The sequence below is a fragment of the Neolamprologus multifasciatus genome, chromosome 18, assembly GCF_963576455.1.
Source record: "Neolamprologus multifasciatus chromosome 18, fNeoMul1.2, whole genome shotgun sequence".
Classification (NCBI taxonomy): Eukaryota; Metazoa; Chordata; class Actinopteri; order Cichliformes; family Cichlidae; genus Neolamprologus; species Neolamprologus multifasciatus.
This window is the reverse complement of record NC_140456.1, coordinates 5,939,331-5,965,613: the sequence shown is the minus strand read 5'-3', so window position 1 is coordinate 5,965,613 and position 26,283 is coordinate 5,939,331. Positions and strand designations below refer to the sequence as shown.

The 26,283-nt window shown below is 40.9% G+C and overlaps 1 protein-coding gene, 2 long non-coding RNA genes and 1 pseudogene across 3 annotated transcripts; 3 read left to right on the top strand and 1 right to left on the bottom strand.

Moving 5' to 3' along the window:
* Window positions 1–4,341: 4,341 nt before the first annotated feature.
* On the top strand, window positions 4,342–6,429 carry LOC146497210 (tripartite motif-containing protein 16-like; annotated as a pseudogene).
* Window positions 6,430–7,758: 1,329 nt separating this feature from the next.
* On the top strand, window positions 7,759–12,537 carry LOC146497209 (uncharacterized). Its single transcript, XR_014870795.1, has 2 exons — window positions 7,759–10,994; window positions 11,202–12,537. It is a non-coding gene; the product is annotated as an uncharacterized LOC146497209 (long non-coding RNA).
* A 2,723-nt stretch (window positions 12,538–15,260) lies between these two features.
* Window positions 15,261–18,121, top strand: LOC146497208 (tripartite motif-containing protein 16-like). Its single transcript, XM_085140735.1, has one exon. The coding sequence runs from the start codon at window positions 15,539–15,541 to the stop codon at window positions 17,207–17,209; it is 1,671 nt and encodes a 556-aa protein (XP_084996861.1). The 5' UTR covers window positions 15,261–15,538; the 3' UTR covers window positions 17,210–18,121.
* Window positions 18,122–21,630: 3,509 nt separating this feature from the next.
* Window positions 21,631–25,011, bottom strand: LOC146497207 (uncharacterized). Its single transcript, XR_014870762.1, has 2 exons — window positions 23,999–25,011; window positions 21,631–23,921 (listed from the first exon to the last, which is right to left on the bottom strand). It is a non-coding gene; the product is annotated as an uncharacterized LOC146497207 (long non-coding RNA).
* Window positions 25,012–26,283: the final 1,272 nt, after the last annotated feature.

The window sequence follows — 26,283 nt, the reverse complement described above, 5'->3', positions numbered from 1 at the left end:
GACAGGAAGCAACAGTTGGGGGATGTTAGGACTGTATGGAACAGATAGGAAAGATAGGAGGAGTCTGTTACCCATTGTCCCTGAATGTAATAAAGGCTCATAATTGTCACAACTTAGAAGTAGGTGTGCAGGAGACCCTCCTCATGCTTAGCTGTAAAAGTAAGACATCAAGAGACCAATGGCCCAGTGGAAACTGCCAGATGGAAGTAGAGTGGGGGTCTCAGTGCTTGTGAGCTGTTAACCATGTTTTGTAGAGGAGTTTGGTGTAGCTTGGGTGAGGGGAGATGGACTTTTATGACCAGCAAGAAGTCACATATGCAGTGTTTTAATTGTTATGACGCACACACACACACAGGTATGCGCACACACAGGCACTCACATGCTCGCACATACATACACAAACACAGTGTTTTGTGTTTACAACGCACCATGTGGGATTTACAGTGGGGGTTGCTTTCAAAGGAATGAAACAGTCGTATCAAACAATGTGAAGTTCATAATTCTCTTAACAAAAAAAACTGTAATGATGAACAGCTGTTCTTACTTCTTAGACACAAGTGTTTGTAAACAACTTTACTTTTTAAATGTTTTAATATTTAGACAGTGTACATTGTAGGCTGAAACTGTGAGACATTAGAATGAGACAAAGACGCTTGCCTGGGCCGTTGGACTACTGAAGACTGGAAGACTTGAAGGATTGATGAATGAAAATGAATCTTCAGTTCGTCATGCAGACTTTTTGTACGCCGTCAAGTAGGCGAAAGGATGGTTCCACAGCGTGGCATCAACTGTCAAACATGAAGGAGGAAGTGTGATGGTCTGGGGCAATTTTGCTGGATCCAGGTTTGGATCCAAAGTAATGACCCAAACCATACGTCCAAGTGTAACCAATTTCTGCTTCACCCCGATGCAACAGGTCGACCCAAACAAACTCCTCGACTCTGCATTGTGTTGCATTTTTCTTTAGAGCAGTAGTGTGTGTATTTTATACAGTCAGATTTTCTTTTTTAGAGAGCAGATTGAACTCCTGCCAGTAATTAGAGAGAACGTACTGGCCTCACATTTCAACCTGCTATCTTGCTGCTTTTTGAACAATAACATCTGCCCATAGATGTTTCTGACTGAGAAAGACTATTTAAGATGGACTTTAAGAATCTGAACCTTCTCTTTAATGAATGCTCTGTCCCAGTTTAATGTCATACTTTTTTTTTACTTTCAGAGAAAGTGTGTACCATGAAAATAGACTGAATTAATGGTGTTAAGAAAAAGGCTAACCAAAAACACAGCTAGAACAAAAGCAAAACTATGCATGCTCATTCTGTTTACATCTACACATTCCTGTCTAACCTGTCAGACAAAATAAAAACACCTGTGTAATTGCTCCACAGCTAAAGTATGCTCTTGCAGTGACTTCAGTCTTTGTCTAACAGAAACTCGAGACAAAGAAAGCGACTGAGACACCTGATAAGCAGGATTATTGGCATGTGCTTTTCTATTGCTACATAACAAGGAACTAAACAGTCAGTTTCCTCGGCTAAAACTATACAGACAAATCAAATAGACATATAAATGAAAGGCAACTTAAGATCATTTATTCATTTAGGAATACGATCAAAAGTATGGGAATCTTTAGGATTACCCGTTCGTTTAAAACTGAAATGGCAGCTGGGTGTTTGTAATCAATGGGATGACAGTCAAGTGTTTCATAAATCTCTGTTTATAGTGGAGAGATATATAAACACATATCACAGGAATGGAACCATAGCATGAATGCTTAAAAAAATAAGGTATTGATCATCATTATTTTGAGAAAGTAAAAAAAAACTTCTCTGTAAGAGAAACTCTACCGAGAGAAGGAAACTGAGACACACGATAATCAGGGTCATCTGCATGTGCATCGCTGCATAACAAGGAACTAAACAGTCAGATTCCTTTAGTCCTAAAACTATACAGATGGGTCAAATAGACATATAAATGAAAGACAACTCTAGGTAAGTCGTTCAGAGTGATTAACACCACAGAAAATATAATTATACACTTCAAGTGTTTCCATTTTGACTAGTAACATACGGTAGCGCCTGGGTGGAGCGCGATTTTTAAACTCATGCACAGGTTTATGATGAGAAAACACTGAATTTACATCTTTATGATAGTATATCTAAAACAACTACAAACGGTAACGGTCAGAAAACTGTTGATCCACGTCCTGCTTGCTTGCTCACCCTTTCATCAACACATTGTTGTGGAAGTTTTCCATTTAAATAAAGCCTGCAGACTTTATGGTTTTTCCTATAATACCTGGTGGGCCGGTCTCTAGTCAAAATGCCCGGGCTGATTTTTTGTCCCAGTCCAGCCCTGGTCATACCGAGTGTAAAGCTGCTACCACAGCGAGATTTGATTGGTTAAGAGAGAGAGCGATATCAAAACAGCCACGAAAAGTCCGCATATATGTGTCCAAGTGTTGTATTGAAGCAAGCAAGTGATGAATAACTGTTTTCCAGTATGTTGTTTTTTATATCACTGTTGATTTGTTTTTCACCGAAGCAGCTAATAAAGATGATGGAACACAAGTTTGCCTCTTTCTTGTAAGATTCTATAATAGAATGAAACAATAATGCCATTTATAAATAAAGAAAAATTGAATGAATTACAAAACTCTTTTTTTTCTATTAGATCTGAAAATGTTGTGTAATACTACAACCTGAAACAACAAATAGATTGCGTTGGCCTGTACAGGAGATAAAGAACAAAAATGTAACAACAGCGGTGAAATGGAATAGTCCAAATCACCAAAGTAAACTGGACCTGGGCTTGTTGCAGGGATCTAAAGTTACTAAACATTTTGTGAGTGTATGCACTCACACTTCACTCAGGATCATATAATAATAAATATGTGCGTGATGAAAGTTGGGCAGCACGCTAACGTGCTTACTCCACTCTGTATGCTCGTATGGGTCTGACCCTTTCACTCCTTTGATATTTTCCTCGTACTTTGTTTTTTGGCCTTTTCGTCAAGTCTGTCTTCGTACGGACCTGCCGAGTTCTTCTTCATTTTGTACATAACTGTTTTGGGGGTAAATAAAATGCAAGTAGGGATTAAAACCGCAGAATTAATGATTACCGGTGCTGGAAATGCTCGTGTTTGATGCAGTGTCTTGATGTTGTTGCCACTCGTACCCAGCATGCAATGCGCGAAAGTCACGTGGTCTGTCAATCTCTATTTCAAACAGTAACAGTTCAAAACTGGAAAAATAAAATTCCAATGAAACCTGTTTACACTTGCAGCGATCTCTGAAGATAGCAGCTACTCCTCCACCTCGACCAGATCTGTGTGGGACATTAAAATAGCAGCAGTCTGAAGGCAAAAGTTCTGCAAAGGCGCTGGAATCACCAGCAGTTATCCACGTCTCAGTTAGGCAGAGAAAGTCCAAGTACTGTGACAAAAATAATTCCTTAAGGATAAAAGTCTTATTCGATACCGGCGTTTACCAGGCCAAATTTGGCTGGAGTTGAATAGTCACCAGACTTAGAAGCTCGCGCAACATAATGCAGGTTTTGCAGATTCACTCCGCGCTGCCGTGGACAGGGAGGCAGGGAGCGGCCGGGCGGGAACAGCTCAGAGCCAGCGAGCGGCACCAGATACGTATAGGATGGCTTAAGAAGATGCCAGGGAAAAGGGGGGTGACAGGAAACGCCAGGGACAGCAAAACCAAACGCCAGACAGGCCTTCAATTTCAGTAATCTCCCACTCTGTTTGCCGCGATGGCGACCTCGCTTCTGCAGAGACGGCACAGGTACACGGAGCAGTTGAGTAGGAACCAACGACAGGAGTGGAGGCGGTATTTTGTGTGCATTTCCCAGTCTACACAACGGCGTATTGGGAGATAGTCGAAGATCAATTAAAACTTGGCGGTCATAGAGCAGCAGGGAGTCTACATCATAGCAGAATAAAAACATTAAAACAGAAATTTGGAGGAACAGACGGCAAGACATACACATCGGCGCCATCTTTGATCCAGCAATCTGCGATTTTCTGTTTGATTTAGTGGAGTCAGTTGTTCCCATGCATCATTCTGTAAGTGTGAGAATGAACTAAGATTAGAAAATGTCAAAATATAAAGTGTGATTTATTTTTATTCATCACAGCATCCTAAACTTTGCTGAACTTTTTGAAATATAAAATGAACTCGCTGAGTGTTGACTGTCATAACTCAAGAAAAGTTGAACTGGGCTGACCCAGTTGAAACTAATTTTAACAGTTTAAACCAGTTAAACCAGTTTACCTGGGTCAGACTTGTTACTGCATGTTGTAACCAAACATACCACACCCTGCATCATGTGATTGGCTTTTGGTTGCTCTGTAAGAATATTTCTTTAGTGCCTCCCTTCACAGATGTGTCTGTATCAGGATGGGTCTAAACAACATGGTGTAAATGCAGTTGCTGGTGAGCCTCATTTCCTGTAGGAGGTGAAAAAGAGCAGAGATCTGTTTCCCTTCAGAGCACAGAGGTTGTTTCTGTTCAGAGGAAGTGAAACTGTCTGACAGTCACTGAGAGACGGTGAAACGGCACAGCACATGAATCAAATGGATCAAACAAAATTCTGCTGTTCAGTCTGTTTGGATCTACTGAAGGATCCGGTGACTATTCCCTGTGGACACAGCTACTGCATGAACTGTATTAAAAGCTTCTGGGATGAAGAGGAAAAGAAGAAAATCTACAGCTGCCCTCAGTGCAGACAGACTTTCACAGCGAGGCCTGTCCTGGAGAAAAACACCATGTTAGCAGATTTAGTGGAGGAGCTGAAGAAGACTGGACTCCAAGCTGCTCCTGCTGATCACTGCTATGCTGGACCTGAAGATGTGGCCTGTGATGTCTGCACTGGAAGAAAAATGAAAGCCTTCAAGTCCTGTTTATTCTGTCTGGCATCTTACTGTGAGAAACACCTTCAGCCTCATTATGATGTGGCTCCATTAAAGAAACACAAGCTGGTGGAGCCCTCCAAGAAGCTCCAGGAGAACATCTGCTCTCGTCATGATGAGGTGATGAAGATGTTCTGCCGTACTGATCAGCAGAGTATCTGTTATCTCTGCTCTGTGGATGAACATAAAGGCCACGACACAGTCTCAGCTGCAGCAGAAAGGACTGAGAGGCAGAGAGAGCTGGAGGTGAGTTGACAGAACATCCAGCAGAGAATCCAGGACAGAGAGAAAGATGTGAAGCTGCTTCAACAGGAGGTGGAGGCCATCAATCAGTCTGCTGATCAAACAGTGGAGCACAGTGAGAAGATCTTCACTGAGCTGATCCATCTCATCCAGAAAAGAAGCTCTGATGTGAAGCAGCAGATCAGATCCCAGCAGGAAACTGAAGTGAGTCGAGTCAAAGAGCTTCAGGAGAAGCTGGAGCAGGAGATCACTGAGCTGAAGAGGAAAGATGCTGAGCTGAAGCAGCTCTCACACACAGAGGATCACATCCAGTTTCTACACAACTACCCCTCACTGTCAGCACTCAGTGAGTCTACAGACTCATCCAGCATCAATATCCGTCCTCTGAGCTACTTTGAGGATGTGACAGCAGCTGTGTCAGAGGTCAGAGATAAACTACAGGACATTCTGAGAGAGGAATGGACAAACATCTCACTGACAGTCACTGAAGTGGATGTTTTACTGTCAGATCCACAAGCAGAGCCAAAGACCAGAGCTGGATTCTTAAAATATTCATGTGAAATCACACTGGATCCAAACACAGCACACGAACATCTGTTATTATCAGAGGGGAACAGAAAAGTAACTGGAGTGAATCAACAGACTTATTCTGATCATCCAGACAGATTCACTTATTGGTTTCAGGTCCTGAGTAGAGAGAGTCTGACTGGACGTTGTTACTGGGAGGTGGAGTGGAGAGGGGAAGGAGTTGATGTAGCAGTCGCATACAAGAATATCAGCAGAAAAGGAGATGAATGTGAATTTGGACGTAATGACAAATCTTGGTCATTAGATTGTAACAACAACAGTTATACATTTTGGTACAACAACATCCAAACTCGTGTCTCAGGTCCTCGTTCCTCCAGAGTAGGAGTGTACCTGGATCACAGAGCAGGTATTTTGTCCTTCTACAGCGTCTCTGAAACCATGACTCTCCTCCACAGAGTCCAGACCACATTCACTCAGCCGCTCTATGCTGGACTGAAGTTTTACGATTATTATAGTTATGGAGACACTGCTGAGTTGATTAAAGTGAAATAGACTGAAGTCTTTCATATTGTGGGTTTAAATCTGTATTTTAGTTTCATTTTATTTTCTCTCCATCATTTCTGCACAGAGATCAGCTGTCAGTCAAACATTATGGGTGGTACCTCCACATCTTCTAGTTGTTCTCTTGATGTTTCTGAGTTTTTAAAGGAGATCTTTCCTGTGACTGTTTATGGAGGCTATCACTGCTCATCATCATTTTGATTTACTAAAATATTTCTCCACATGAAAATGTAAACTTCTCTATCCTCTAAATGTTTCTGGAATATTTGTATTAAAAAAATGTCCACATTTTTGCAGGAGGTTTCTTCGTATTAAAAGGGAGTTTTTCCTTCCCACTGTTCCCAAAGTGCTTGCTCATAGGAGGTCATATGATTGTTGGGTTTTTCGCTGTATGTATTATTATATGGTTTACCTTACAATATAAAGCACCTTGAGGCGACTGTTGTTGTGATTTGAAGCTATATAAATAAAGTTTAATTGAATGGACACATTCAAACTGCACGATGCAAATAAAATGACTAAAATCATCTTTCTTGTGGTTTATTGACTTCAGACCAGCAGACAAAGCCGACAGATTCTAAAGTTGGGGAGAAATCTAGATTGTGTACTAAAAAGTTTTTCTTGTTATCAATAGACATTTGGAATGACAGTGTTATGACATGGACCAAAAACACAGACAAAGGAGAAAATCAAAGTAAAAAAAAAATGTAAAAAGAGGTGAACCGTTTCTTTTGGGCTGAAGTCAAAAATGGAAAACAATTAGGGCAAAACGTCCTGGGACAAACTAAACTACAAACTAAACTGGGAGCAGCTAAATTACTATGATGACTGAAACATGAAACTGAACAGGAACATGAAGAAAAAAAACATGAGCATGAACCTGAGAAGTAGAAATAAAACGCTGTGACCAGACGTGACTTGACATGGAGAAAACACACAACCTGACAAAGAACAGGGGAAGGCAGAGGACATGAATACACAGAAGGGTAATGAGGGAAGTGGAAACACAGCTGACACAAATGTACCTGAACGCCACAGGAAAAGTACAACTAAACACACTGATTATGGAACAGAATCCACAATAAAACAGGAACCATTGAGACATGAACTGGGACACGCAAGCTTGACACGAGACAGAGAGGGAACCTACAGACGAGGAGATAAAAAACAGACAAAGACTCAAACAAGGAGACGAAGGAGAAACATAAACTAGGTTAAATCTCAACTAAAGCCTAACTAATACTAAACACCAGAACCTAACATATTTACAATGTAACACAAAGCAAACTCAACTCAGTTGTTGGTTGTTCTAAAGTAAAGCTCACAGTCTTAAGTGTTGATATTCATCACAAAGAAAAGCTCACGTCTTTGAATTTACTTACAATTAGTTTTTATAAATTCTGACCGTAAACAATTTTTACAGGTTTGATATTCTTGGACACTCGATATCAGGTGAAGTGATTTAATAAAAAATGTAACATTTGTAATTTTATATGTCCCAATGAGTCATTTACACTAAACAGTGACAGTATAACAGATTTGTCATTTAGATCCCAAATTTCTGAGAGAAATAACTGAATTTAAAATATGGCAGACCTCAAATCAGACTTAATTGATAGAGATATATGCAAATGTGGTGGCACAAAGGTGGAACACAGGTAAAGGCAACTAGATGGTGTTGACAGCGCCACCTGGGGAGGAAGTTACACCCCAGGAGAGGTTACAATAGCCAGTGCAAACGTAACAGTTACAAAGGCACACGGGCTCGTTATTAACCCTTTCATGGATGATGGGGGCGATCGTGGCTCAAGAGTTGGGAGTTCGCCTTGTAAACGGAAGGTTGCCGGTTCGAGCCCCGGCTTGGACGGTCTCGGTCGTTGTGTCCTTGGGCAAGACACTTCACCCGTTGCCTACTGGTGGTGGTCAGAGGGCCCGGTGGCGCCAGTGTCCGGCAGCCTCGCCTCTGTCAGTGCGCCCCAGGGTGGCTGTGGCTACAATGTAGCTGCCATCACCAGTGTGTGAATGTGTGGATGACTGGATGTAGTGTAAAGTGCTTTGGGGTCCTTAGGAACTAGTAAAGCTATTCAAATACAGGCCATTTATCATGGATGAATTATGACAACCTCACTCAGGATTGTTTTCTTGAGTATTTTTATTCATCTTTAGTCATGAAAAAAAGATTTTTGAACTTGAGTTTTTTAAACGTAGTTTTCAAAGAGTTTTTTTACATGTCCACTTAGGTGGACAACATATGTTTCAACTTGTGAATTTGACACTGTGTGTTGTGTTTATGTGCAAGTATACCATCAACACTGACACAAATACAAGAAAACATCATTTGAGTAGCTGTCCACTGTAGTGACCACTATGTGTGAAAGGATCAACAAGCAGAGGTGAGGAAGGTCAGTTTCATAAAACAACGTTTAGACAAAATAACTGCAAATGTAGAGCTGCAGAAAAGAAACTCCTTAGATAGCAGGGCTGTCAACACAGAAGCGTGAATGAAAACACTTTCTTAGCAAACATTAATTAAATGAACAGGCTTCACTGCAGTGATGGTGGAGACCGGCCACTTGGGGAGGCAACCTACAGCAAGTGAGAGCAGCTAAACAGATTCAGCACAAAGATGTAAACACAAAGCGTGGATCGTTCACCCGATGGTACGTACACAGACACGCTGTCGGGGCTGAATGCTGACATCTCACATTTTCTGAAGCTGCAGGTTTTGTCACTCTCTGACCAAAATTCACTGAACGAGCAGCAAAAGAAGATCAAAACTGCTTCACGTTTGATGAACATCATCATAAAATCCCTCCTACCTTTGCTGTTTTGGTTCCACCACGTTAAAATCTCACCTCCTGCACAGCTCTCTCTCTCTCAGTGTACTTCAAGAACAGTTTCCCATCTCAAATCTGTTCTCTGCATTATTCACTTGCTCATTATGCACCAGTCTACCGTTGTGTACAGCGCTGTCAGGTGCTGTTTTTATAAAATAACCTCTGACAAAAAAGCCTCATTTCGGCTGTTCAATACTGAAGAAATCGAAACTTTTTAAAATGATGCCAAATTGCAAAACGCTTAGCTGTGTCTCTAGTAAAACCTCTGTACCTTTGCTCTGCTTCACTTCAGCAGCATCACGTAATCTTCATATGCTGAGTCAAAATTGGATCCAAATGGTGATTGAATCGAATCGGGACCTTGTGAATTGGAATCAAAATGATTGTAGAAATCAAAATCGATACCCAGCCCAAGATATAACCCCACATACAGCTGAGCCACAAAGTGAACCAACTCATCTAGTTACAACAACAGAGGACCAAATGCACCTAACCAGCCTGCACCAACCTGACATTTCTTCCCCCTCAGTTAAATGAATAGATGGAAGTTAAATGACTGCAGACATAAAAGCCACTAGTTCCCACACAACAGTTCCCTGACACAGTGTTAATTTGTTTAGTTTTTATCAACAGTTGTAGCAGACTAAGCTACCTGAGACACTGCATTGAATTATTGTTTATATCTTAATTATTTCACCTGACTGATTTCACCTCAGATATCTTGTTTTTTCCTTTTGGTAGATCAAAGCAGCTCGTGCTGTTTCTGCTTTCTTTTTCATGCCAAAAAGAAGAAGAATGCTTCAAAGAAGTGGAGTTCACGGTCTCAGTGGATTGTTGTTTGGAGATGTGTAATATTAGTGCATGCTACAGTTTGTTATTCAAAATTGTTCACTTGTTGTCTGTTTTGCTGACAAAGCATTCAAACTGAGCAGAATACAGAAAGAGCAGAGATTACAAAACAAATCAGGAAATGACTTCAAACTTACTGAGAGCAAGGCCTCTGTTACAAATCTGTCTCATACAAAAACATGCTGTACAGGTCCAATATGGTAAGTGTTCACGGGAATCCAACAGCTGGCTCTACCTGAACCACTTAAATATTTTATAAAGTCACTGAGTCAACAGTTTCTAATGTTTGTTTTCTTAATTGCAGTTAAAGTGTGGCTGGTAAAGATGAAAACACATACAGAATGTAAACTGTCTGAGTTTGTGAAATTTGTTATTAACAAATGACACAAAAACAAAGATAAACAACACAAACAGGATCTTAATATTCATTAATAATTAGAAAACATCTAAACATCCTGGTCGTGGATTTTTACAGTCTTAGTTTCGCTCACTGTCATCTTCATAATCATCATGATCAACATATGACAGGGGGAGGTCCTGAGGTGGGCGGGGCTGTCTCTGGTGATGTCACCATGAATGGCAGGAACAGCGTTTGCCACATGTTGCTGAAACATCACAGCACACTGGTGTAGTTTCATTTCCAGCTGTTTAACATTTGACACGTCAACACTGAGGCGAACAAGAAGAAACAGTGTTGGGTCTAAAATAACTGGCAGGAAGTAACCAGTAACCAGCAGTTAGAAAGTGGATGGCATGTGTTTATAGTGACTGCGTTATGGTTACTACAGTTAGGTAACTATAGTTACCAAAAGCAGAAGCACACAGACCAACAGGGATCAGATGATGAATGTTACAGGAACTCGCTCATCTGTGGTGATCACTGAGTGCTGCTGTGTTCTTTTATTGGAGTTGGCTGGTTGGACAGTCGAATAGTGAAAATGACTTAAAGAGGTCTAGAATATTACTACTGTTAAACATTAGAGCTCAAGTTTGGATCATTTAGATCTAAAAAGAATTTCAGCAATCCAGTGAACAGACAGGAGTTTAGAGGACAGGTTGGTGTTATATTTCAAAATTACAGCCAATGAGATGTTGCATGGTGGAGCATCTTCTGATTATTAATGAATACAGTATGTTATCATTTTCAATTCAGGTGTCAAAGTAATTTGAAAAACTTGAAGTTGCCAAAGATTTAAAAAAGTGATAATTATAGTGAAGAAAATCTCTTTTTCATCCGTTTATTCAAACATTTTAAACCTCAGCTGTCTCAGTCCTTCTATAACGTTCTGCAACTACGACTAACCTGAGGAGGCTTGGATTTGGTTGCAGGCGTCCCTGAACATCCTCCTCAGCAGCACACATGTGGGTACCATATAATATCACACTTCTTGCTGAGCTTTGCTTCCTCACAAGACTAAAGGTGGCATCCTGTGTCACACAGTCTTATCATCATCCACCTGGAGAAGAAACATTTACAGTAATCCTGGTTTTGTTTTCTGATCCTGTAAAAAGATTGAGGTCAGCAAAGCCCAGAGAACACAAGATACACAAGGTCCAACATTCAGACTCAAACAGCTTTCATCAATGAAGAGCACCAGGTTGGTCCAATTATACTAGATATCATCATACATCACATTACTGTGTATGAATAATAACCAAGAAACAAACTCAGAGATGCTGAGGATGTGGTCCCATCATCAGACTGTAAACAAACATCTACCAGACTTCTTTGTTGGAACAGGTAATGCCTAAAATAGGGCTGATTCTCCCATCAGGGATCTGTACAGTGTATTAACCTGTGGTATAAGCAGCAGTCACTGAAATAAGAATAAGAATAACTTTATTTATCCCGAGGGAAATTCTTTTGTCATGTACATGCTCAAAGCAGCAGGAGAGACAGAGGAACAGATGAATAAGATATACAATATATACAATAAGAATAGTAGTGTACAGTAATATACAGTAGGATAGTGCAAGACATAGTATCAAATAACTCTAACGAAGTAATATATATAACTATATCCTGGAGAATAAATAACTTAACTATCAGTGCAGGCGATTCTATAAAGTGACATATTATTGTGCAACTGAATAAAGGGAGCAGCAGCGTATGATGGGGGGATGAAACAAATATTCAATAAGGTACTGTTGGGTAATATTGCACGGTCTGGAAGGGAACAGAATAACATTGGTAATAGTCTCAGGAAAATCAGCTACAGAGTGAGGAAGAGTTAAACAGTCTTATAGCCACCGGTACAAAGGATTTCCTGTGGCGGTCAGTTCTGCATTCTGGGGCAGTGAGTCTTTTGCTGCGTTTGCTCCGATGCTCCATCATGGAGGAGTGCATGGGGTGACAGGGGTTGTCCATGATACAAAGAAGCTTTTTTAGCATTCTCCTCTCAGACACCTCCTCCAGGTTCTCCAGTCTGACACCCAGGACAGAACCAGCCTTTTGAATCACTTTGTTCAGCCTGTTGGCATCAGCTGTCTTCACCCCACTGCCCCAGCACACAGCTGCAGAGAACACAGCGCTCTCTACCACAGAGTGATAGAACATGGTCAGCATTTTCCTACAAACATTAAAGGACCTGAGCCGCCTCAGTAGGAGAAGCCGACTCTGCCCTTTTTTAAAGACAGCATTGGTGTTCTTGGTCCAGTCCAGTTTACAGTCCAAGTGTACCCCCAGGTACCGGTAGTCCTCCACGATCTCTACATCAGCCCCCTCTGATGGTGACAGCGGTAGGAGGAGGAGCTTCCTAACGTCCATAATCAGTTCTTTTGTCTTTGTGATGTTAAGTTGTAGGTGGTTTAGCTCACACCACTCGACAAAGCTGTCCACCACACTCCTGCGCTCCTCCTCCTGTCCATCCCTGATACAACCCACAACGGCAGAGTCATCCGAGAATTTCTGCAGATGACATGACTGAGACTTGTACCTGAAGTCAGATGTGTAGAGGGTGAAGAGGAAGAGAAATATTACTGTTTCACATAATAAGATCTACTTCATAAAAACCAGGGTGGGAGGATTTTAGATGACCTCTGAAAACTGACTCACCTCTGCGAGTGTGAGGCTGTTCCTCCAACCTCAAAAAAAATCTGACTCTCCAGTCACAGACAAAAACAAATATCCAGCAGGGCGATGGTAAACGCTGACTGGGTGGATGCTGGAGGTTGCTGGTCACACACATTAGCAGAGTGCTTCTAGTTCCCACTGACCCATGTGGACAGTGACTGTGGAGAGCTGCCCTGGCAAACTGAAAAAGGGAAATAAAATTTAAAAAGCCAAACAGGATTTCCGTAAAGACCATCTTGGAATCACTAATCAAAGATGGATCACAAACTTATAGAAAATCATTGGTTCATCAAATAAATATGAACAGGTTCCTTAACTGTAAGCAGTTAAGATGTGATTTGATTCCCATCCTTCATGTACACAGCACATTTGTCAGGGCCTTCAGGTAAATACAGGAATAATCTCAGGTAACATGGCTTATTGTAGGAATTCTGTGAGAAAGGTTGCTCTAATATTACCACAAAATCCAAGGACAAAGCAACAGCTCAGATTTCTTGAACAGTTTTAAAAAACGTCAGCCTATCGATCCATTTTCTTCTTTATATTTAATTCAGGGTCACAGTGGGAGGGTTGGTGGGTGGGTGGAGGGCTCGGGCCTGTCCCAGTAATTATAGGTAGAGTACACCTGGACAGGTCACCAGTCTGTCGCAGCACTAACAGAGACAGACATCAGAGTAACAAGTCTGTTTAAAATGACTGCAAGCTTGCTACAGCTGCATATGTGACCATGTGTTTCTGTGCATACAGTCCACTGCAGGAAGCTGCTGTCAATGTTTTTGAGTCCACTTTAAACAGACCTCACAAAAGGCTGATGGAGCTCGTCCAGTAGTCTGAATTAAGAATGACACCTTTGGCCAGGGATTAATCCAGCACATCTCCTCACCACCTTCATTTTAACGGTCCTGGAGTGTGTACTCTTAAGTATTTTTCCCAAACCTGAATAAAAAATACTGATATTTAATAAAATACTCGGTTAAGTAGGTGAGGCAAAGTTACAGTTACTGGATCAGTTTAAGACCAAAATACATTTGAATGAATTACTGACATGGACACTTTGTGAAAAATTACTAAACAGTTCATGCAAAAATTTTCTAAAACCTTGAATTAAACTTCAAAGTTTTCCTTTCGAGCACATCTTGATGTTTTCTTTTAAACTCCACTGTGACTGTGTACACAGGAAAAACTACACAAATATGTTTGTTTGTTTGTTTTTGTAAACACTGTGGAGCGATCTGCATTTGTTATTGCTAAATGTAAATATTTGTGTTAGGAGTTGGTGGGGTTTCTCTGGTGTGGTGTCACGGGGTCTGCTTCTGTTCTCAGCTCAGGTAGGCGGGGTGGTGTGTCACGGGATGCTGACACACCGGCGGTGCATCAGACGTCATTTGATGGAGCGTTACTTAGGAGCAGCGCGACTGACGTCTGGTGTCGGAGTATTGCCACCTCCTCGTGGGTAACGTGTTTAATTCTCCGCGGTGTGCATCACGGCCAACCTATGTCTTGGACTTTGTTTGCTTACCTGTTGTCCTGTTTCCTCAGCCGGATCCATCACCCGCTTACCTGTCAGCTGTTTGTGAAGCCGCATTTCCGGGATCACTACGGAGATCAATTACAGCGTTTCTCCCACATCCCGAGAATCCTCGCCCGAGCCCGAACAGCCAGTGTGACAAGTGAGCTCTCCAACTCTCCCCATGTTTATTGCTGTTTCTTACCGGTGGTTTGGCATCTCCCCCTAAAGTTTCGTTTTCTTTTTCTTATAGATCCACGCTGCGTGCGCGGGTAACCCCTTTCCCTCCGAATGCGTGTCAGCCTCCTCCCCTGGTTTCCCTCTGTTTATTCCTCAGTATAATCTCATCCCGTGTAAATAAGTTTGACACAGCAAATAAAGAGCACTCCCTGCATTTTCTGCGCTTCTGTGTATTCTGCCATAGAGTCCGTTCACTCAGCATAACAATTTGTTACTATTTAATGATCATAATTTCATTTGAACATAGGTTTGATTTAGTGGAGTCAGTTGTTCCCATGCATCATTCTGTAAGTGTGAGAATGAACTAAGATTAGAAAATGTCAAAATATAAAGTGTGATTTATTTTTATTCATCACAGCATCCTAAACTTTGCTGAACTTTTTGAAATATAAAATGAACTCGCTGAGTGTTGACTGTCATAACTCAAGAAAAGTTAAACTGGGCTGACCCAGTTGAAACTAATTTTAACAGTTTAAACCAGTTTACCTGGGTCAGACTTGTTACTGCATGCTGTAACCAAACATACCACACCCTGCATCATGTGATTGGCTCTTGGTCGCTCTGTAAGAATATTTCTTTAGCGCCTCCCTTCACAGATGTGTCTGTATCAGGATGGGTCTAAACAACATGGTGTAAATGCAGTTGCTGGTGAGCCTCATTTCCTGTAGGAGGTGAAAAAGAGCAGAGATCTGTTTCCCTTCAGAGCACAGAGGTTGTTTCTGTTCAGAGGAAGTGAAACTGTCTGACAGTCACTGAGAGACGGTGAAACGGCACAGCACATGAATCAAATGGATCAAACAAAATTCTGCTGTTCAGTCTGTTTGGATCTACTGAAGGATCCGGTGACTATTCCCTGTGGACACAGCTACTGCATGAACTGTATTAAAAGCTTCTGGGATGAAGAGGAAAAGAAGAAAATCTACAGCTGCCCTCAGTGCAGACAGACTTTCACAGCGAGGCCTGTCCTGGAGAAAAACACCATGTTAGCAGATTTAGTGGAGGAGCTGAAGAAGACTGGACTCCAAGCTGCTCCTGCTGATCACTGCTATGCTGGACCTGAAGATGTGGCCTGTGATCTGTGCTCTGGCATCAAGCTAAAAGCTGCGAAATCCTGTCTGGTGTGTTTGGTCTCTTACTGTGAGAAACACCTTCAGCCTCATTATGATGTGGTTCAATTAAAGAAACACAAGCTGGTGGATCCCTCCAAGAAGCTCCAGGAGAACATCTGCTCTCGTCATGATGAGGTGATGAAGATGTTCTGTCGTACTGATCAGCAGAGTATCTGTTATCTCTGCTCTGTGGATGAACATAAAGGCCACGACACAGTCTCAGCTGCAGCAGAAAGGACTGAGAGGCAGAGAGAGCTGGAGGTGAGTCGACAAAACATCCAGCAGAGAATCCAGGACAGAGAGAAAGATGTGAAGCTGCTTCAACAGGAGGTGGAGGCCATCAATCAGTCTGCTGATCAAACAGTGGAGCACAGTGAGAAGATCTTCACTGAGCTGATCCATCTCATCCAGAAAAGAAGCTCTGATGTGAAGCAGCAGATCAGATCCCAGCAGGAAACTGAAGTGAGTCGAGTCAAAGAGCTTCAGGAGAAGCTGGAGCAGGAGATCACTGAGCTGAAGAGGAAAGATGCTGAGCTGAAGCAGCTCTCACACACAGAGGATCACATCCAGTTTCTACACAACTACCCCTCACTGTCAGCACTCAGTGAGTCTACAGACTCATCCAGCATCAATATCCGTCCTCTGAGCTACTTTGAGGATGTGACAGCAGCTGTGTCAGAGGTCAGAGATAAACTACAGGACATTCTGAGAGAGGAATGGACAAACATCTCACTGACAGTCACTGAAGTGGATGTTTTACTGTCAGATCCACCAGAGCCAAAGACCAGAGCTGGATTCTTAAAATATTCATGTGAAATCACACTGGATCCAAACACAGCATACAAAGAGCTGTTATTATCAGAGGGGAACAGAAAAGTAACATTGATCGATCAACAACAGTCTTATTCTGATCATCCAGACAGATTCACTGACAGGTTTCAGGTCCTGAGTAGAGAGAGTCTGACTGGACGTTGTTACTGGGAGGTGGAGTGGAGAGGGAGAGAAGTTTATGTAGCAGTCGCATACAAGAATATCAGCAGAAAAGGAGGTAATGAATGTTTATTTGGATATAATGACAAATCTTGGTCATTAATTTGTGACAACAACAGTTATACATTTTGGTACAACAACATCCACACTCCTGTCTCAGGTCCTCGTTCCTCCAGAGTAGGATTGTACCTGGATCACAGAGCAGGTATTTTGTCCTTCTACAGCGTCTCTGAAACCATGACTCTCCTCCACAGAGTCCAGACCACATTCACTCAGCCGCTCTATGCTGGACTGTTGGTTTATTATTGGTTTAATGATGGAGGCACAGCTGAGTTGATTAAAGTGAAATAGACTGAAGTCTTTCATATTGTGGGTTTAAATCTGTATTTTAGTTTCATTTTATTTTCTCTCCATCATTTCTGCACAGAGATCAGCTGTCAGTCAAACATTATGGGTGGTACCTCCACATCTTCTAGTTGTTCTCTTGATGTTTCTGAGTTTTTAAAGGAGATCTTTCCTGTGACTGTTTATGGAGGCTATCACTGCTCATCATCATTTTGATTTACTAAAATATTTCTCCACATGAAAATGTAAACTTCTCTATCCTCTAAATGTTTCTGGAATATTTGTATTGAAAAATGTCCACATTTCTCTTTATGAGTATGGCAGACCATGTGTGTGTGTGTTTGTGTTTGTTTTTGTCAAAATCATCAAACAAATGAGGAAAAACTGTGATTTTAATGAATGAATTGATATATTGTGTTGATGTTTTATTGTGTGAATAAACTGGAAGGTTTGACTATAAATCAAACTTTGAACAAAGTCTTTTCTTCTGTCTTCATTCCAGGATCTCACTCAAATCTGATGCAGAAAATATGAAACTAATCTGAGAGAATAACTGAAGCAGTTTTCCTCCTGAAGCATCACAAAGTTCAGAGTTCATGTTTAGAGCAGAAGATTCAGCAGTCGCTCTGTGACCTTTCAACTTTCTTCACTAAAACAGCTTCATTACAGAGAAACAAGTCACATTTTCTTCATGTTCTTAAGTCCTTTCAGATGTTTTTAATGGTCCTTGAATGCAGCATCAGTGTCGCAGGTTTAAAAGGTCACTTTCTGTTGTGTTCAAAGATTTCCTTCAGATATGGTCTTTAATCAGTAAAGCCAGTGATACAGCAGTGTCATTAGCTGTGTTATTGGCACCAGGCTGTGTTTATGTATGTATTTAATTCTGTCTGAGGATGTCTTCAGCATGAAATGATCATTTGCTCAGCTGCTGTGTCTCATCTCTTATCAGACATTGGTTGGAACAGAGTTTTGTTGCTGACCATCTGACAAGAGGGTGAAGAAAAGCTTCAGGCTTCATTTGGACACTACGTTGGACAGAAGTCTCCACAAAAATGACTCAGAAACACAAATATTATTAATGAAAGTCCAAATGTCAAAAAGGGGTCATACATGATCCTGACAAATGTCCTTGAACATTTGAACATGAGTCAGAGGGTTGTCAGGTTTCTACACTGCATTGTGGCATCAAGCCTGAGATGTCTGTGTAAACAAGTATGGAGGACACAAATGCACAGACGCAGTCGAGCTGTTTACTGCTGATGAGGAAGGAAAATAGTCTGTTGGATATTAAAGCAGCATTTATTAGAGTAAGAACAGATACTTCACAGCAAATTCAAAAGTGTTAAATGTTTTGGTGTTAGTAGTCTTAGAGTTAATTTTACTCTAAGTAGAGTCACATTCTTTTAATGTAACTCTGAGGTGTAAAATGATAGTAGTTAAAATCGAGTGTTAAAAATGAGTGTTTCTATTTCAAATCTGGAGGTGTTACAGTGGAAACATTAACTCTTGACCTCTTAACTCTGAACTCCTACAGGGGCTATGACACCAATAGAGTAAATTCACAGACTCCGCCCCCAGCACGGCTCCAATCGAAGCTGAAGTGAAGCCGTTTCAGAACATTTTGCTCTACATATTTGAGTTGTTTGCCATGCTTGGTAAGTCATGTTTTCAAAGATTGTTTCAATTATTGTTATTAGCTTTTACTTCTGTGGCTCTTTGGAGTTGAGACAAAGCTGTGTGAAAGGCATTAGCCATGTTGCTCGGTGATAGCATAATATTCTGTTTTAGCTAGCTGAAAGGTATTGTTTGCGGGCAAATACCACAGCCTTGAAAAAAAGCTTGCATGTGAATTTTCAGTCAAATTTCTTGGTCAAATACACTTAAAACAATGTCTAGAATGTGAAATGTTGATATAATGGTGCTACTTGAAGCCTGAAAACGATCTCCCATAAAAAACGAGCAAACAGCAGTAGCAGATGTCCCGAGTCCCGACTGAGTTCTACGTTAGCATTTAGATTCCTCCAGAGTTTTGTGCACACGGTTTAGGTAAAAATGAAAAAGGTTGAGGTTTTACATTTAGTTCAGTATTACCTGTTGTCTGTGTCCTTGTCTTTTGGGAAAATACCTTACACAAGTAATGGCTCAAAAAGGATTCCTTTTTTTTTTTACTGTGCTGCAATTGATTTGTGCCATTAATTAGTGTCAACTAATTTTTATTCAATCTCCACATAGGATACGCTTGTGAAGACGGAATATGGGGGAGAGCAGAAGTGCGCTGAAGTTCCACAAAGTGATGAATGAAGGACATGCGTATTGTATTTTGTATTTATTGAAATAAGTGATGAGAATGCTGTTATTTGCATTTACCAGCTCACCTATGTCAGACCTTTTGATAAACGAAATTCTAATGAAAGTGAGAACATGTACACTGTTACATCTTTCAGAAAATGTTTTGAAATTGTGGTGCACAGTTCAGAATAAATGTTTTTTAAAAATCATTGCGTCTTTTTAGTAAATGTTTAATTCCAAAAGAAATTTCTAGAAGTTCAGAACAGTAAAATTCCCGCTTTTTAGAATTAATTAGAAGATAACTCTTACGTAGTTAAACTAAAATACTCTTTGAGAGTTAATATATAAACTCTTAACACCAAGTGTTAAATTATCAACTCCAGAGAGATTTGGTGTTTAACACTAAATCAGAGTTAACATACCAACTCTCCAAAAAGAGTTAAATTAACACTCTCTGGTGTGGACCCATATAGACACTTTAAAAGTGTTGAAATCAAATCTGACAGTGTTAATTTGGACATGCTGGATTTGCTGTGTGTCCTTCATTTGATCCCCGTCAATTTACAGAAGACTTAAGGACCCTTTGACTTCTAACATACAGCTGCATGTTTACAATTTTATTATTTATTTATTGATTTATTTCTAGCAAAGCCAGACTTTACTGATTAAAGACATATAATCAGACATATTACTGTTACTCTCTGAAAAAGACTCACATAAAGCAGATTTATCACAAGCAAACATCAAGACACATCCTTCATGGCTTAAAGTTGCAGTGGGACTCTTTCGCCATCTGGTCGTTGTACAATTTTCTGTCGTCTCTTATTTGTTGTGTGTGATCAGAAAAATTCTGGAGAAGATGAGCCTGCAGGGGAAAGTCACCCCCTGCAGGCCAGAAGGAAATGAGATATCTTAAAAATACAAAGTATGTATGTGTGATATCAAGAAGATAATCCTTAAGAACACAAGTTAATAAATGAATTACTAAGAGTTGTTGTGTTGTATTGATTTGCTTCCTGTCCTAATTCCCTCTCTCCCTGAGGACACTCCAGGGCCATCTATGCACACAAATCAGTTACAGGATCAAATGAATAATAGAAAATAAACAGAAATAGAAAATGTTCTTCTATAAGTTTCAAAGAGATTTGGTTTACATATTTTATATAATATAGTAAATGTGCACGAATGACCAGCAATCATTCAGTCACTGCGACATTTCTGGGTCCATTTTAAAGTTGTCACGCTTTGGCGCTAGCGACCGGAAAAACACAGAAGTGAGTGCAGACTTTACTGAAGGCTAGAAGACTGTCCAATCTCACAGCAGCTCACTTCAGGCCTACCCGGCCTTCGAAGGACCCGCCCTATGTGGACCGGGTAGGTCGGGTCCTTCGAAGCATGCTACCCCTGAACTTGGACACAGCCCCAGAGAACATGACTGGGGAAACATGGATAACATGACAGGAAGAGGAACAGAAGGAAACATGAGGGAAGCAAGAACTCACAACAAAGACAATCACAGCCACACAGAGGGAGACACAGAGGGCAAAGACACAAGGGGGGAAATACTAACTAATACAAATCTAAACAGGGACAACCTCGGCACTAGAGAATCAACTTAACCAAAGACGACTTAAACATGAAACATAATACAAAATGACATCAAAACACAAGAAAACTGAAAACGCTGGGTCAATGATCCAGGATCGTGACAGGTTTGAGGCCTCAGTGTTGTCACTGCAGTAGATCAAGCAGTCAATATAATAATCCTCACATGTTTGTATAGTTGCATGTAGATCAAGTGTAAGCAAACCACAGGTTATTATTTATTTATTATTTGCTGCTACATATGTCATATTAGGTAAACTGACATAAGATTTGTTGCCAAGAAGCATTTTTACAACAAAGAAATAAATGACCAGACACAACTTTCCTTACATTTCATACAAAGTTTAGATGGTTTTCCATGTTTTGTTTGTTTGTTTCAGAAATACTAGAACATGGATTCTCCTTTATTGAGCTATTTCACTGCTAACTTCTAAATCCTCTCATCTCCAGAAACCCTGGATGGATGGATGTTAAGACATTATTACTTTATTGCAACAGCAGAGAGTCCAGCCAAACTGATCATTTCATCAGAGCACATTTTTAACTCTGAGTTGTGCCTCAGTGGTTGTTTGTTTTGGGGAACTGAGCAGCAGTTAGCCTGGGAAATAGCTAGCAACACTAGATTTAAGGAGATAGCAGCATAACTAAAGGCTGGTTTAGCATCACTGCCCTTTTTATTTAAAAAGAAAGTTTTATATCCAATGTTAAAAGTGGCGTTTGGCCTCAATTATTATCTCTGGACCTGAACTCCACATAAGACTGAATGATGAATAAATCAACATAACACTGGATGAGAGAAAATAAGGCATGCACCCTGGCAAAATAAAAACACAATGAAAGTGAAAAAAGTGAAAATGAAAAGTGTTGGTTGTTTGTAAATGATGTCGTACTTGCATAGGTCCTGTCTACTCACAGCACTTTCTGCTACATGTCTCATGTACCCAGTCACACACGTTCATGCAGCACTTCTATCTGTGCCTGAGGGCTTTAGCCAACATTCACACACGCTGATGGACTTGGGGTTCAGTGTCTTGTCCAAGGATACTTTGGCATGTGGACTGGAGGAAACTGTGGACCAATCCAGTGACCCTGTGACTGGTACCAATTGTACCACCTGAACCACAGCTGGGACAAGATTAAAGCTGCTTAATAAAAGAAAACAGCAAGAGCAAAGAGATAAAGAACACTTGGGAAAGTCCGAATAGAGATAACATGTGTTCACTGCTTGAGCCACAATCTACTAGCTAACCTGAGTGAAGGAAAAGATTTGTCACGATTAACCAGCCTCTAAAGTTGGCAGCTCCTTGTAATGAATCATTTGACATTTCCATTTACTGCCAGTCTTTAGTGACTGAAACACTAACGTGTGAAATTGGCTGTCAGAATTCACAGTTATGTTCTGCAGCAGATTTTAATCAAACTTTATGCAGCCTGGCGGGTGTTCATCGGCCTTCCTGGTGATTTAATTGGCCAGCACCTTAGCGTGCAAGGTGAATACAGCATGAATCACACAGGCTGCCATAAACAAAGTTACGCCCAAGACACATATTTGAAATTAAAATCAGCTGAGGACCTCGGTGCTGCTGCAGACACACCTCCACACCACGTTATACACCTGAACACCACGTTATACACCTGAACACCACAGGGCTAGTGATGGAAATTCCAGCTCTTTTTAGAGAACCGGCTCTTTTGGCTCCTAACCGGCGCTTCAGGTTGTTTTGTTGCTTTAATTAATTTATTATCAACAAAAATATGAAATTATGCACAAAAGGAATTACTAATGTAAAAAAAATTGTGGTTTTATTTATATATGTTTACATATAAATATATACGGTGGCCCCTAGAGACAAATCCCGTACAAAGCCCAACATTGCCCCTAGCATCCTGGAGCACTTCCATTGTGTTTTGTACATGTTTTGGAGTTTGTACGTGCTGCTTTGTCTCTCGGGGCCACAAGGTGTAGGTCTATTAGGTGTTGATGCTGCAGTGAAAAATTGCTGATGGACAAAAATGGACAAGAAAAGGTCAAAGCCATCGGGTCCTCGGTTTAGAAAAAAACAGAAAAGGAGAAACAAGCAAAAGATACAGGTAAGCAGATGCGTCTTTAGATAACGGCAGGTATTATGTATCCTGAAACAAGATAACATTCATTCAGATTATTGAATCTTTTGGACTTTTCAGCATAATATTTATTCGATTTTACAGTCCTGTGGTCTCAGCCTCAGATACTTATCAAATCAAACAAAGCTCATAAAAAAACAAACAGATGGACGCTGAATGAATTATTAGATTAATTGGAAGAAGTGTTTTATTGATTTGTCTGCTACTCTCAGTGTATGATGAATTATAATGGCTGTTTGTCATTTACTCTCTTTCTCTCACTATATCAAATATTTATCTGGTTAAATTCAGTATGGTCCCGATAGCAGTTTCCACAATAACATATGTTAATGTACAATCCTTAATTTGGTGTGTGTGTGTGTGTGTGAGAGGGAGAGCGAGAGAGAGAGAGAGAGAGAGAGAGTCAGTGAGTGGGCGGGTATTAACATCTTCGTTGGGACCAAAACTTGGTAGTTTACTATACTCATGGGGACAAACAGGCCTCACAGGGACCAAAATGTCACGGAAAAGAGGGACCGAGGCGCGGTTCTTCTTCACAGAAACACGGTGCGTTTATTTACAGTGAAACAGACAGGCAAGTCCAACAATTCACTCAAAAGTGCAATTTTTCCAATCGTGCTCGTCCCTTGCTCCCAGTGCGTTCCGTGTTGTAACTCCCTTAGTGTGTGTGCTCCCCAACTCGCTTCTCCGCTCGCCCCTCCTGGAGGAAGAAGGAAAACCCACCGTTAGCCACACGCTCGCCGAATAACAAGCTCACACTGCACGCACGGACTATACCAGTTCAGAGTAATAATCCCACGTCGACTGTCGCCGCGAGTCCAGGTTAAATACCTCTGTCTAGCCGGGAGGAATGATTACCAACGGCTGGTCAGGTAATCAGCTGCAGGTGGGCCAGCAACAGCGAAGAGGGACTCCCAATGACGACAGTCGCCAGGACACGCCTCTCCCACGGCGCGCACTTCCGTAAACAGCCCCGAGGACCGGGGAGGGAGAGAGGGAGAAGCAAACACACACAGAAAACATAAACACAAGCAGAGTCGTCCGGAAGGACCGTCCGACCGTGACACAAAATCCCAGTCCCCACGTGTTTGAAGGCATTTTTGAGACTCAAACTTTGGTTTTAGTGTCAGGGTTACAATTAGGTTATGGTTAGGTTTAGGGTCAGGGTCAGGGTTAGGCATTCATTTTTGATGGTTAGGGTAAGCAGCTAGCTTGTGTGTGTGCCTTTCCTGCCTTTACTCCATGTGCACCTAGAAGCAGTTGAGTCTTCCAGCCAAGTGGTTCACAAAACGTTCATTTCTCAAGGCTTCACACAGCGTGTGTGTGTGTGATTTACATTGCTGTGCTTGAGAGTCACCATCTACCGCACATATACATGGCCAATAAACACGATTCTGATTCTTATATTTCTGTTTTGCCTACGTCGTTGGGTTCGATCTCTTTCCCGTGTGTCTTGCTGGTGTCTGCTTACATCTGCTATTTGTCTGTTTGACTTGCTCCAGTCGCCACAGATGGCCCCATGCTGCATTCCTTTAGTGTGTTTGTGCTAGGATCAGTTATAACAACCATCATTCACCTGTGGAGTGTAAATTACTATTTGACTTGTGTATTTTTTATTTTCTTTGTTTTAAAAGCATGTGTGATGTTTTAATATGCTTGGAGTAGATTTTAGTAGTTCTTCTGGTATGACTGTGAGCAATGAGCCTGGTGGTAAGTGTCCTATTAGAGGTTTAAAAGTAGGATAAGCCAGTAGCCGTGGGGCCTTCATGCCAGTGGGTTGTTTTCCACATTTCTTTGTTTTACACCACCTTGTGTATATAGGTGGTTGGTTTGTTTCTCCCCATGGTCCTCAGCTACTGGTAAGTCCAGCTCAATATTTGGTTGTTTTACTTCACAGTCAACCTTTATACTGATTCATGCTGCACTTGTTTTAACTTCTGTTTTATTTGTATTTGTTTGTTTGTTTTTAACAAATATATTGAATAAAAGTATTTTGATATTGAAACCAGTCTGCATCAGTAGTGTATTTGAGCCTGCGTTATCATTTGTTTGGCTTGTGTGAAACTACAATCTTTATATTTCATAGCGGTGAAATTCCCCTAGGTTGCAGTGTTGCATTTTAATCATAACCCCCCCTGAAAAACCTCACCAGACATTATGTTTTTGAGACCTGGGTGGAGATTCAGTTCAATTCAGTTTTCACTTCCATCATACGATGTGAAATCCTTTGGTTCCTAACATAGTACTCAGTTCATATCAGCTCAGATATCCAGCATGAGTTTTTTCCCCTTTTCAGATCTGAAGTGTGTTCAAAGCATTGTTTTAATTTGTTTCAGATCTGGATATAATGCCTATTTATGTCCTGCTTCATAAGTAACATGAGTTCGCCTTCTGAGGCTGCACATTAAAATGTACTCTCAGCTATTTGTTCAAAAGTCACTGAAAACAAGTGAAATAGTGCAGCAAGGAAATCAGATGGACGAAATAAGATTCTATTTTGATCTGTTTGGATCTACTGAAGGATCCAGTGACTATTCCCTGTGGACACAGCTACTGCATGAACTGTATTAAAACCCTTCTGGGATGAAGAGAAGAAAATCTACAGCTGCCCTCAGTGCAGACAGACTTTCACACCGAGGCCTGTCCTGGTGGAAAACACCATGTAAGCAGATTTAGTGGAGGAGCTGAAGAAGACTGGACTCCAAGCTGCTCCTGCTGATCACTGCTATGCTGGACCTGAAGATGTGGCCTGTGATGTCTGCACTGGAAGAAAAATGAAAGCCTTCAAGTCCGGTTATGATGAGGTGATAAAGATGTTCTGCTATAGGAAAATATCTGCAGCTGTGTTTACATTTTTATGTTGAATATTCTTTTTAAGATTTGCTACAAAAACTGATGCAGGATTTAAATGGCTAGTTTTGATCTTTTTACCTACAATTTGTTAAATTTTAAATTCCTTCAAGTTTTTTGTAAACTGGAGTGTCCATTATGAATAATTGAATTATTTGCACTGGTAATAAATACAGTAAAATACATTCACGAATAACAAAAAGTTTTTTCAT